Here is a 13,180-nt window from a genome sequence, read left to right on the forward strand (position 1 = left end):
GCAGTGTCAGAGCTGCCCAGCCCCATGTGGCTGGAGAGAGGACTGGTGATGCGCCAGGGGCTAGGGGATGGCTCTCTGCCTTGTTTGGATTTACTTAGGTGTCTTGGCCAGCAGTGAGTGTTTGTGGTCTGTTGTGACAGGATAAGGGGGAGCCAGGACAGGAGCTCAGGTGTGAATGATGCCTCCAGCCACCATCCCCCTGGAGAAAAGGAGCAGAGCCAGGTCCTGTGGCAAAGGTGTTTATTGTTGCCCTTCACCCTGCAACTGGGGACAGGGATGTGCCACAGCACGACCCCTGTGGACAAGGGAGGGTCTGTCCCCCATGCCCCAGTCCTGCCAGCTCCAAGCCAAGGGGGTGAGCAGAGCTGGGTCCCACCACCCCCTCAGCAGGTTCTCAGGGCTGGCTGCCCACAGCCTGCCTCTGCTGCACGGTGATGGTGAACGGCTGCGGCCTCAGCACCAGCCCATAGCTGCAGGCCACGGGGAGCTGCTCTGCGGGGTTGGCGTGGAAGGAGCACTGGTGCAGGAGGATGGCGGTGAAGAGGAAGAGCTGGGGCTTGGAGAGCTGCTCCCCGATGCAGCGCCGCTGCCCCACCGAGATCAGGACGCTGCTGGCCAGGTGCCGGTCCAGGCGCCGCCGGGAGTCCAGGAAGCGCCTGGGGTCGAAGCGCTGAGGGTCAGGCCACCTGCTGCTGTCGTGGTTCACTGCCCACTGGTTGATGAAGACCACGGTGCCCTTGGGGATGTGGAAGCCCTCGAGGTCCATGTCGTCCGTGGTGGCGCGGGGGATGGGGACGGGCACGAAGCTGCTGTACCGCAGCGTCTCGTAGATGAAGGCCTCCAGCAGGGGCAGCTGCGGCCGGTCCTCGGCTGTGGGCAGGCGGCAGCGTCCCACCACCCGGTCCAGCTCAGCCTGGAGCTCCTGCTGCAGCCGGGGGTGCTTCAGCAAGAGCAGCAGGACCCAGGAGAGCGCCGTGGATGTGGTGTCCTGCCCCGCGCCGAAGATGTCGGTCATGGCACCGTCCACGTCCTCGGGGCCCAGGCCCGCGGGGGGGCTGTCGCCATGCTCCACAGCAGCCAGCAGGACGTCGCTGATGTGGCGGGGGGCGCCTGGGTCCAAAGCCTGGCGGTGCTGTGCCAGCTTGGCGCGCACGAAGCCGTGCAGCTCCCTGGTGAGGGCCTGGAAGTCGCGGAAGATGCTCCGCACGGGGTTGGGGAAGAGCAGGAGCCAGGGCAGCACATCCACCACGCTGCCCGCCCCCACCGCCTGCCCGAAGCAGTCGTTGCGCCCCAGCAGTGCTCTGAACTCGCCGTCGGCGTGGCCGTAGCGGAGGCCGAAGCAGAGGGCACAGAGAATGTTGGCGTTGGCCACCACCAGGAGCGGGGAGGGCTCGAAGTAGGCACCCCCCTGGCTGTGCTGCAGGAAGAGCCGGACCAGCTCCGCGGCCTCGGCCCCCACCTGCCGCTCCACCTCGCCGGGCGTGGCGTGGGTGCGCAAGGCAGCGTGGGCCAGGCGCCGCCGCGTCCTCCACTGTGGCGAGCAGGACCCGAAGGCCACGCTGCGACCTCCTGACACGAACTGGAAGGAGGGGAAGTCGGGGCGGCCGGCGAAACAGCTGCCCAAGCCCACCAGGGCGCGGCGGATGACCGGATGTACGCTGAGCACCAGCACCCGGCGCTGCCCCAGCCGCAGCTGGAACACGGAGCCGTAGCTGCGCCAGCCGCCACAGCGCCACGTGGGGCAGGCGGCCCAGCTCCAGCGCGTTGCCCACCAGCGGCCACGCAAAGGGGCCCGGAGGGCTCCGCTTCCCTGAAACCCCCAACTTGGCCCCAACGTGGCGACAGGTCCCGACCAGCAGCAGGAGGGTGCCGAGGAGCAAGAAGGTGTCGAGGAGCAGCAGCAGCCCCATGGCCGCCCCGTCGGGATTCCCCGCAGCGGTCACAGCCGCGGGCCCTCTGTCCCGCACCGCCGCCCGCGCCGCTTTATGGCCGCCTCCGAGGGGGGGACGGAGCCTCCATCCCCTCCCCAGACTCCGGAGGGGGCCGGGCAGAGCCCACCTGGGGCTCTGGGGTAGGGGAGTGGGCTCCGATGGGGATCACGGAGCCGGGCAGAGGTGTGGGGTGTGCGGGGCGAGGAGTCGGCGGGTGGGAGGGGGAGTGGAAGAAAGGAGGCGGTGCTGGGCTCGGTGCCATCAGTGCCGTGCAAACAGATTCAACCGAGCAGCCATGGGGCGGCTGGGAGGGACGTTTGGAGCCTGAACCATTTCCTCTCAAAAGCAGAGCTAACCTCCCTCCTAAAGCCGCGGGTTCTGCTCGGTGTCCCGGTTGCCCCAGGCTCTTTCCCTTCTGCTCCGGACGGCAAGGCGGGGTCTGAGCGCCAGGACCAGCGCTTCGGGTGCAGCTCCAGAGTTGGATAGCGACGGATCATGCCCTTGGTCCTGGGCATTACCTGGTTCCGAGCATCACCAGGGGGCCAGAGGTGAGGCTTCGGGTACCGGCTGGGGCAGGATGGGGGATGCGGAACGGAGGATGCGGGATGGGGGCTGTGGGATGCAGGCTGCGGTTTTAGGTGTGCGGAGCAGTGCCACCAGCGATTTTTTGGGCTGCTCTATCAGGAACCTACATTTCCCAGCCCACCATGCGACCTGCAGCCCGCCCCTCACACCCGGTGGCTTTTTCCTTTCCCGGGAAACCCCAAAGTTGGTAACTGCTGCACTCTGCCCGGTGCACACTGGGGGTCTCTGGGCAGGGCTCTCGGCAGCTCTGGGGAGGACCAAGGAGTCCTGGGAAAGCTTCGCTTCAAGGGCGTGTTGGTCACAGCAAATCTCCTTTATGTGGGTGAAGGAAAATCAATTCTGTGTGAGCTGAGGAAAATGAGACTTTTTTTTCCCATTTCCCATGCTGGTCACCCAAAAAGTACTGTCTGGGGTTGATGGCTGCTCCCACCTGGATCACTGTGTCCAGCAACAAAGAAAAGCACCAAAACAAACAAGGGATTTTGGGGGAGATTTTACCCAGTTTAGGCCTTGGCCAACTCAGTGCCTCCTATTTTATTTGAAAACTAACCCAACCCAACCCTGCTGTGTTTATGGTGCTGTCTTTAATGTGTTTGTATCAGGCTACAGCTGAGCTTGTATTTTTTTTTCTAGATTTCTGTATTTTTTCCATAGTTCTGTATTTCTACTATATTTCTCTATTTTTCCATTTTTCTGTATTTCTATGTTTTTTTCTAGCCCAGCACCACAGAACCCTCACCTGCACAGTTACTGATACATCAACACATCAGTCATTTCCCTATACATGTGAAATAGGAATGAAAGCTACCCATGGTTTTATATAAATATCTACATGCATGGGATTTGGGTCAGCAGTCACACTGCTTCCCCTGCCCAGATACCACCTGACTCCCAAGTAGTTCTGACCTTCCCTGCCTGAAGGTGCCCAGAAGAGCTGAGGAACAAAGCTCAGCCCCAGCTTGAGTGCAGCTCTTTGTGCTCCAAGACTAAGAATCAGGAGAGGACTAAAGTCCCTACCCACAGCCAGCCATGGGGAAAATCTGAGGGCTCAGAGGTGCTGCTGCAATTAGAGCATCAATCACTGCTTCCCTGTGGGGCACACAGGTAGGTTGCCATTCCCAGCACCTGGATTCTCCTCTGGAACAATTTCAAAACAAACGGGAAGAGGGAGAGGGGAAGAGGGAAAGGGAAGGGTCTGTCATCACCCAGGCTCTATCATCATGTTTGGGAGATGCTCTGCTCCCTCCTGAGCACCTCCCCCTCAAGGTGCTCTTCAGTTCTTGGTCATTTACAGAATGTATTCTCTCTCTTTAAAATTTATTTTATTTTATTTTCTGGAGGAGGACACAGGCTCCTGGGCAGTCAGCAGAGATCCAGCTCTTGCCATTCCTTCCCTCCAGATAATCTGAAAATCAGGTGAGATTTGCCTAGAGGGGACACAGGTTGGAGGCTCTGTGGATGTAGAGGTTCTAAGGAGGAACACCTGGTCAGTGTCACTCAGACATTTAACAGGGGTTGAGGGGAGCTCATGGCCACAGCTCCTGTGCTCCCAGCGGCTGCTGCAGCCACGGGGCTGTAAGTCCCCCCCCCCAGGAAGTTGGCTATGAACTACTGCAGCAGCTCCTGCCTGCCCATCAGGCTGTAGCAAAAGCTGGTTCTGATCAGCAGCTGAAGCATCAGAGGGCTGCAGGGATGCAGCTGTAGTGATGGAGCCACTGTCACCCCTGGGTCTGCTACCAACCAGCTGGGTTCAGGCACTGGAAAGTGTTGAGTGCTGAAGGGATCTGCATGTCACCCGGAGGCTGGGGGCACCAGCCCTCTCCTCCAGGCTCCAGGGGACTGCTCAGAGATGATGGCAGTGGTCCGGAGATGCCCCATGGGCTGGCAGCGTTTCCCTGCCCATAATCAGCTGCTGGGGGCTGTTTGTGTCCTATCAGCGCTGCAGGCTCAGTTACTGAATGGATGTGTTCCTGCCAGCCTGGAAGAGAAGCTGGAGCACTCTGCCTCTCCCCTTCATCATTTCTTCCAGAGAAAAAGAACGAGGAAGATATTTTTTGCTTCCAACCACTACTAGGGCACTGTTCTCTTTAATCAAGTTTAGAGTAGCTCACAATAGCATAGCTCATATAAAAACAGAGAATAGAAAAGAACCTTTTAACCCTCAGAAACTCTTTGAAGGACATCTACAGGGCACTCAGAGCACAGTCACACTGCATACCTTGAATCAGAGAGGACACTGGGACAATAAAATACCCAGACAGATTGATGGAAGTTGATGGATCCTCTCCATTCCTGCAGATTTAAACCACCCTGCTATGCACTGACAGCTGGCTGGCCTCCAGAAGCCTGTGTTGGCAGCAGTAGTCCATGCTCCTTTTTACTGAAAGCTGATTTTCAGAGATTTAATGAAGTAAAATTAAATTGAATTAAAAGATTGGAAAAAAAAGGCAGCATTGAAATGTGAAGCTCCCCAAGTGCAGCAGGTTGTAGAATCCCAAGCCACACAAAGATCAAGGCCATGGGTTGTGGACACCATGCCCAGCTCTCTGTTTGGTGATTAAAGCAACCCAGGAATCAGGAAGTCACCACTTTTATTGGCCAAACCCACCCATGCTCCTCCCAGCCCCCCCAGGTGATGAAGCACAGCCACAGCCTTGGGCATGAGCTATGTGCCCTGGTAGAGCCCAGCTGGAACAGGAGCTGTGTTGTGGTGCTCTCAAAAGTCCTCAAGGAGCCACATTACTCTAACAGGTGACTAGAGCCCAAGGGAAGGTCTCCAAGCAACACCTCCAGCTGTGTCTCAAGGTGTCTTCACCTGAGGGACCTCCATGAACCCCAACAGATTCCTCTGCCAGCATCTCAGCAGCCGGAGTGGGAAAGCATGCAAAAGGTGCCATGAAGAAAGGAGCCTTTTATGGGCACCTAGTCTTGGATTATGCAGGAGATGAAACGGAGCCTTCAGTCTTTAGCATCTCCCACTCCATCAGCGTTGATGGCAAACATGGCCTCAGCCTCGGGCAGGCAGGGGGAGTCATAGATCTTACAGATCCTGGTCTCACCCCGGCCCTTCCGCAGGTACAGCCTGGCAGGGAGGAGGAGAGTGATTAAAGCTAATTCCAGTGAATCACCACCACAGCCATGAGACCGCGGTGCTAGCAGCTGGCCACTGCTGCTGGTGGGGCTGAAACAGCTCTGGGGATGCTGTGAGGGTTTTGCTGCAGCTTCAGGAGGCTCAGAGCAGCACTGGCTGGGCTGATCACACCCTATGTGGAAGCCCAGAACTCAAAGGGTATTCAGCTACTTTGACAAAACCTCCCAAACCAAGGGGGCAGAAGGCTTCTCTACTCCCTCACCTGGTGGTGGAAGCGTGGGCTATGATATTTCCTCCAATGGGTTTCTTGGGGTCTGCAGCAAACATGGCTGCTCCATCTACTTGAGCTACCACCTGGTTGGTGATCACGACTGCCACACCGAACTGCAGGGAGAGGCAACCTGTCAACAGCCATGGACCTACCATGGGCTGGAGGGGAAAAAAACAAGGGGAGGGGAGAAAAGTCTCCCAAGGAGAGGAGAAAAACCCCACCCCAGGAGGGGAGGGAAGGGGGGGGGGAGGAGAAAAACCCACCCAGGAGGGGAGGAAAAACCCACCCAGGAGGGGAGGAAAAACCCACCCAGGAGGGGAGGGAGGGAATGGGGAAAGCAGGGGAGGTGTGTGCCTGCTCTGCTGCCCAGGCAGCAGGTACCTCATCTGCCAGGCGCAGCAGCATGCGCAGGAAGCGGGCCAGGTGCATCTGTCGTGCCGCCAGCTCGCCCCTGCCTGAGTAGTCCGTGCGGTACAGTGCTGTGGCACTGTCCACCACCAGCAGTGCGTACCTAGGGGCACAGCAGGTTCCAGTGAGGGGGTGAAGCTGCTTTGCTGGGAGGGTGCTGGAGCCCTGCAGCAGGCTGCCCAGAGAGGCTGTGGAATGTCCTTCATTGGAGAGCTTCCAACCCCTGGCCCTTGTACTTCTGGGCAAGCTGCTGTTGGTGCCCTGCTTGAACAGGGATTGGACTGAATGCTCTCCAGAGGTCCCTTCCTGCAGGGTGGGGTTGGGGGATCTGTGAAAACCTGATCTGCACAAGCACCAGTGCCCCCCAGCAGCCCTCACCGTGACTCAGCCATCATAGCAGAGGCCTGGTAGAGGAGCTGGGTCTGGTGGTCTGTGTTGAAGCCTCGGGCGTAGGCCACATTGTCCAGGACATCACTGCCAGATAAGCCATACCTGGAGAAACCAGGGAGGAAAAGGTCCAACCTTTAGGTGACAGCTTCAGCAGCAGCAGCTATCTAGCTGGGTTACCTAAAAATGAGGATAAATGCAGATTGCTGGGAGAAGGCTGCTTCTCTGCTCAAGCTGATACAATCTCAGTGTCTGATAAGCACTGAAAGATAAATGAATACTTCACTGAGGCTGCAGAAATCCCTTGGTCTTTAATTGAAACAGGCACAGAGAATTAAGGCCCAGAGAAGCAGCTGCAAGTTTGAAAGTCTAAAGCATCACAAAAGGCAGAAGCATCTCCTCCTCTTCAGTACAGAACCAGCACTTCAGGCTTTTAGATCTTACCAGAATCTCTGCAGCACAATTTTTATTTGGGTCATTAAGATTTACTTCCTAATTGGTGTAAAAATCATTATCAGGACTTTCTGAGGCAGAGGCAGGAGATGAGAAAAGAGCTTTTTCAGCTGTTCTCAGCATCAGTGGATGCTCTCCTAGTGCCCAACAAAACTTTTCCAGCTGCAGTTGCCACAGCCTTTGACCAAAGAATCCTTGTTTCAGGGCAATGCAAGTGGCAGAATTCAAGAACAACCTTGGAGTGTGTTTCATTGATAGCAAAACTGATAGTTTGTGACACTTGTAAGAAGTGCAGGCATCATCCACAGGGGACAATGACAGGAGCTGCTGCTGTGCCTAACACTAGAGGCTGGTTGTAAGAGAGCTCAATGAGGTGGTCCGAGAAGTGTGCAGGCAGGCAGCTAAGCACAGAAAGCAGGGGGTTGGTTGGGTTTTTAGGGACAGAAATGGTCTAGCCCATGAATTCAAGGAGCCAGGCTGATCTACATAGTGATCCTTGTGCCATGAGGGACGTGCTCCAGCCTTTAGCTACCAGCAGTTCACCCCAGCCCCAGGCACAGACCTCTCAGCCACAGCCAGCAGCCGCTCGGGGCGGAAGGTGCCCTCGGTGTCGATGTACATAGCTTTGCCTTCACCACCACCTTGGTCAATGGGAAGCTAAGGGAGGAGAAAATGAATGAAAAATGAAATAAAACATCAACAAATAACCCAGCTGCTGCCTTCTGCCCTCAGCTGCTACCATAACATGCAAGATGATGTGATTAAACTCAGTTGGTCTGGAAGAAGTGAGAAGAAAGATTCCTGCTCCCAGTCTCTGGGCTGGGAAGCTCAGGTGGTAGCAGGGTATTATCTAAATGACCACATGAAGCCCCAGACCTCTGATATTTTATGAAAGTAGTGTTAGAAAGTAATAAACACCGTTCTTTGTTTCGACTAAGACTGGTGAAAAGGAGTCTCCCAACTGATCTACCGTTTGATAGCAGAAACCGGCTGAAGGCTTTTACAAAAGCTAAGTGAAGTGACCTCAGGATGGGTTAGGACAAAAAGCTCCCAGTCACAAAAACACCTCACACCCAGCAGAATTCCTTCTCTCTTTTCAGCACTCCTGGTGATAAGAAAGGTTCTCTTCAGTCCAGAATACCTGAAAAGAGTGAAAGCTTCTCTGCATTTAAGACCTAGAATTATCCTTCAAGGCAAATGTGTGTTAAATTTTGTGGTTAAGTTTTGTGGTGAGAACAAAAAAGTCTCCCGGACATGTCAAACATGGGCAAAAGCTCACCCCAAACTGAACTGCTGCTGAAGTGATCCTAGCAGGCAAAGCACAGAACAGGTCCTGGAAAGCTGCAGGTACAGCCAAAGGTGCTGCAAATCCTCCTGCTGTGTGCAGCTGTTCATGCATCACCCTTGCACAGGGTGAGAACAAGCACAGACCAACAGCTCCCCAAGAGCTGAGCTGTCTGAGCTCTTGGTTTTGGTCAGGACACATTCACAGAATGCTAGGTTGGAAGGGTCCCCAAGGATCAACTGGTCCAAGCTTACCTGACAGGTCACTGCCAGGGTATGGCACAGCTGTGTCTTGCCAGTGCGGAACTCCCCGAATAGCTCTGTTATGGAGCCTGTCTCTACTCCTCCTGAAGGGAAAGGAATAAGCAAATTTCACAAAGCTGAAACAAAGGCCCTGTGCAAATATTCAGCTTACAGAGGCTTGCTTAAACACCTCCTTTGGTTAAAGCCTTCAAAACTCCCACTGGAAAAAGTGGTTTCCAGGCTGAGGAGTGTTCATGTTGCAGATAAGAGGCTTAGGGGTTGTGCTTTGGAAGAAGCTGAAGAGCTGAGATGATCTGTGGTGGGTTTTTGGTTACAAGTAGGAAGGGGAGGTGACGCTTCAGTGTGGTTTCTGGAAATTAGCCATAGATTCAACTAGAATCACCACAAATGAACAGCTCTGGGTGCTGCATCACAACCAAAATGTTTTCAAACTGTTTGCACAGCTTTTAAAAGAAAATCAGTCGTGATACAAGGGAGCAGGAGTTGAGAGAGCTCTCCTTCAATGAGAACTTGTGTGTCTCACATGATTTTGTCCAAGAATTATGTTCATAGGGAAAACAAACATCAACAAAAACCCCCAGATAACTGACATTATTCAGAAAAGAGAAATAAAATTGTTACCCTGAAGGAGCTTATCAAGTTCCTTGGACCCAGTGGTGATCTGGATGATCTCTGACCTTCGCTGGTGAAACTCTGTTGCCGTGGTGAAACCCATTGGAACCAGTTTAGCTGCCTCAGCCTGAAGAAAACCAAAGCAAGCCATGCCAGGGGAGTCCAACCCATTCATTTACTCCCTCTTGTAATTAATGCTGTAGCTTCTGTGTTGTGAAACAGAGAAGCACCTATGGAATTTGATGCAGACATTTAATTTCATGGACTGCAGGAAATTGGTACCTCTGAAGGGAACTGAAATTCTGCTCACAGGACAAAGCTTCAACAGCTATTCTGTGTATTTCACGGAAATCTCCTTCAGTGGCTCGCTCCTCCTGTTGTGGTGCAGTTCTGTCCCTGTGATCCTGTGACTCGCTTAGGATGAGCACACAGCCACTGGGAACGCTCTTCCCAACAGTGAGTAAATACACAAAGTAGGGAATTATTGGAGTTCAACCTGCACTGGCTCAGATTTTGATAACTGAGAACCAGTTTGGCACAAACTGTTCTGAGCTGGAAGATGCTGAGAGATTTCAGCTCCAGCTTCACTCCCCAGGAAGGCCAGGTCTGATGGTGAAAACCTACACAGCTAACATGCTTCAGAACAACACAGCAGCACAACAGCTCTGCTGGGTCAGCCCAGTTGTTATGGCCCAGGATCCTCTGCCCTGGCAACTGCCAACACTGGGTGGTTGGCACAAAAGTGTGGCAAAGCAGGGGATAAGGTACAGATCCTCTAGGTTCAGCTAGTGAGCTGCTCGGTCTGAATGTTACCCCACAAACACTGCACTTAGGCCCTCTTTAAAACAACTAATGCTCCAGACAGCCACAGTGTCTTGGGACAAGGAGTCTACAACTTAACTACAACTGGTATGACAAAGCAGTTTCTTTGCTGTAGGCTCATCATGAGAAATACTGAGCTAGAAATAATCATCACCTCAGGAATATTCTCCAGACCCTCCATGACCTTCTAATGGTGCCTCTTCACTTCTTGAAGCTGGCCCTAGAGGCTTTTTTCTATTCTCATCATCATTCTCTGTCTCTAATACCTTCTCAGTATGTCCCTAATGGAGAGCTACCAAAGCCACCAGAACACTTGAAGCCAGTAGAAATAAAACTTAGGTGAACATCCTGGGTTAAAGCTTTTCCATAACACCCTCACCAAGATCTTGTCAGCTTTGGCTTCACTGATGCCTTTGATGTTCAGTAGCTCCTTCTTTGGTGCATAGGCAACAGCTTCAACTGTGTGAAATCCAGCTTCTTCCAACTTCTTCACATCGTTTGCATTTATCCCACATTGCTGAGAAGGAGACAAAAAAGAGAAGCTAAGACAAATTCCTTCATCTCAATGCCTCTGAATGCTTCCAGGTGTCTTCAGCATCGTTGGATTAAACTCTGTTAGCACAAATCAGCATACTGAGTGTTACCTTCCTGTTCACTGATGCAAAGAACCATAAATTCCTCCTACCAGGGCAGTGCTTGTATAAGCTATGGATGACATAGAACAGGCAGAAGAAATCATTCTCTGTTTGGCTGAACAGGTGCTGGAGATGACCAATACCTGTTAAGACAGGGCACACAGCTCTCCTTCTGGAGCCTCCACCACAAAAAAGGACATGGATCTGTTGGAGCGGGTCCAGCAGTCACAAAGATGATCAGAGGGCTGGAGAACCTCCCCTGTGGGGACAGGCTGGGAGAGTTGGGGCTGTTCAGCCTGGAGAAGAGAAGGCTGCAGGGAGACCTCAGAGCAGCCTTCCAGTACCTGAAGGGGCTTCAGGAGAGCTGGAGAGGGACTTTGGACAAGGCCTCGTAGGGATAGGACAATGGCTTTGAGCTGGAAGAGGAAAATTTAGACTGGATACAAGGAAACAATTCTTCACAGTGAGGGTGGTGAGGTACTGGAACAGGTTGCCCAGGGAGGCTGTGGAGTCCCCTCCCTGGAGGTGTTCCAGGCCAGGCTGGATGAAGTCTTGCGCAGCCTGGGCTGGTGGGAGGTATCCCTGCCATGGCAGGGGGCTGGAACTACATGATCTTTCAGGTCCCTTCCAATCCAACCCATTCTGTGATTCTAAGAGAACATCTTAACAGAGTCAGGTCTTGTTTGGTTGTTTGGGGCTTTTTTTTTTTTTTCTGATAGAACACAAGAATTTAGCAACCATTTTCAGCTACATCTTGTGTATAAGGAAAAGACCAGCAGACTGATTGAAAACTTACTCTAGAAGGCTCTCCTTACCTACCTCTAACCTGGATATGAGCTGTGGCCCAAAGCTCTCCTCCTCTGCTGAGGTGTCTGCGTTGGCTTCCAGCTGCATCTGCATGGCCATTGCACCAAGGGTTCAGAGCAGCCTCACTGCAATAAAAACAGTGTCCACCACTCAGAGCAGAGCACTGTGAGGTGTTGTAAAATGGATGAACTGATTATCCCAAAAAGGATGTGATGGGTTTCTCCTCTCCCAAATCTCCCAGCTTGTGGCATGTACTGTAAGAAATCTCTTTTGCCTGTTTCCTTACCTAGAAAACATTATAACAACAGCAAAGCAAACCAAAACAAACAACTCTTTGTATTACCTGGTAAAGAACAACAAGAGGCTTAATACAGAGCCCCACAAGATTTCTATAAGCAGTACCTCACTTTATCAGGAAGCAATTGGGGTCACACTAAAAGATAGATTGCTTGGCCCTTGATGTTCCAGCTTTGCCCTCACAACAAGAACAAAGGCTGCCAGTACCTTGGGGAGCTTGAAAGGGGCCTGAGATTCTCCCTCTGGTCCCTGATAGTGTTACAACACATCTGTGCTGCCTTCCTGAAGATCAAGCTGAGGAGCACGATGGGAGGCACCAACAGCTGAGGGAAACAGAGGGAATAAGGAAATTTACCTACTCTTTGGCAATAATGCTCCTCAGGTGACTCTACCCAGGGACTTAGCAGAAGCCAGGTACTGAAAACACTCATGGCACCTCCCAGGTACCCACTGCCCACCTGGAGCCAGCAGAGCCACAGGCAGGGACAGCAGTGACCACGCACTGTCAGAGCTGGGCTGATGAGCCCAGCATCAGCCACCAAGGCCAAAGACCCCCAGAGCAGGCCCCAGGCCTCACAGTAATTACACCGACTGGAACCCAACACTTATCCTAGACCTTTAAGGCCTCCTCCACGTACCACATGTTATACACCCCCTGTTTTCCCACTATGCTAGCTCCCACCGTGTCTCACGTTATTATTTCCTCTCATTTCCCCACACAAACCCGCCCGGGAACGCCCTTCCCCTTCCCGATGCTCGCCCGAAGCCTCCCTCTCCTAGGCCCAGGCGGTCTCGGCCCGGAGTGGCACAGGGGAAGCCGAGAAGGGCAAGAGGGAGGCGGCTAAGCCTGTCCGCGGCCGCTCACCGCTGCTGGCAGTCCCGCTCCCGTCCCGCCCGCGGGCACCGCCGCCGCTTCGAGGAGCCCGCCACGGCGTCACGTGACGGCTGGCGCGCGCCGAGCCCTCCCCGCGCGGGCTGCGCCTTAAAGGGACCGCGTCCCCTGCGCTGCGTGGGCGGCTACGGCTACGCACGGACAGCAAGCACACAGGCCAGCGCAGGCCGCGCCACCTACTCCTTTTCCTTTTTGGCTTCTCCCTCCGTTGTTATTTTTTTTATTATTTTTTAAAGAAGCAGAATCTGGTGCCTCTGCTCCTTAAAATTAAGCCACGAGAAAGGCAAAAGTTCATTTTAGAAGAATAAACCCTGCCTCTCCCCCGAAGGGTTTCAAAGCTGTGGAGAGGTGGGTGCTGAAGGATGTGGTTCAGCAGTGACCTGACAGTGCTGCGTTAAGGGTTGGAGGGTAAAGAGAGAAGAGCAATGATTCTGACCTTTA

At 53.7% G+C, this 13,180-nt stretch overlaps 2 protein-coding genes across 2 annotated transcripts; both read right to left on the bottom strand.

The window, feature by feature from the left end:
- Positions 1-394: 394 nt before the first annotated feature.
- On the bottom strand, positions 395-1,910 carry LOC128973961 (cytochrome P450 1B1-like). The gene is given in 2 exon segments (XM_054390457.1): positions 395-1,712; positions 1,714-1,910. Coding segments are annotated over 2 exon segments (1,515 nt in total).
- A 3,480-nt stretch (positions 1,911-5,390) lies between these two features.
- On the bottom strand, positions 5,391-11,655 carry RAD51 (RAD51 recombinase). The gene is made up of 9 exons (XM_054390471.1): positions 11,563-11,655; positions 10,488-10,625; positions 9,296-9,413; positions 8,666-8,757; positions 7,689-7,783; positions 6,665-6,778; positions 6,260-6,389; positions 5,870-5,991; positions 5,391-5,598 (listed from the first exon to the last, which is right to left on the bottom strand). The coding sequence occupies exons 1-9, from the start codon at positions 11,647-11,649 to the stop codon at positions 5,475-5,477; spliced, it is 1,020 nt and encodes a 339-aa protein (XP_054246446.1). The 5' UTR covers positions 11,650-11,655; the 3' UTR covers positions 5,391-5,474.
- Positions 11,656-13,180: the final 1,525 nt, after the last annotated feature.

The sequence above is a fragment of the Indicator indicator genome, chromosome 21 (genome assembly GCF_027791375.1).
Source record: "Indicator indicator isolate 239-I01 chromosome 21, UM_Iind_1.1, whole genome shotgun sequence".
Taxonomy (NCBI): Eukaryota; Metazoa; Chordata; class Aves; order Piciformes; family Indicatoridae; genus Indicator; species Indicator indicator.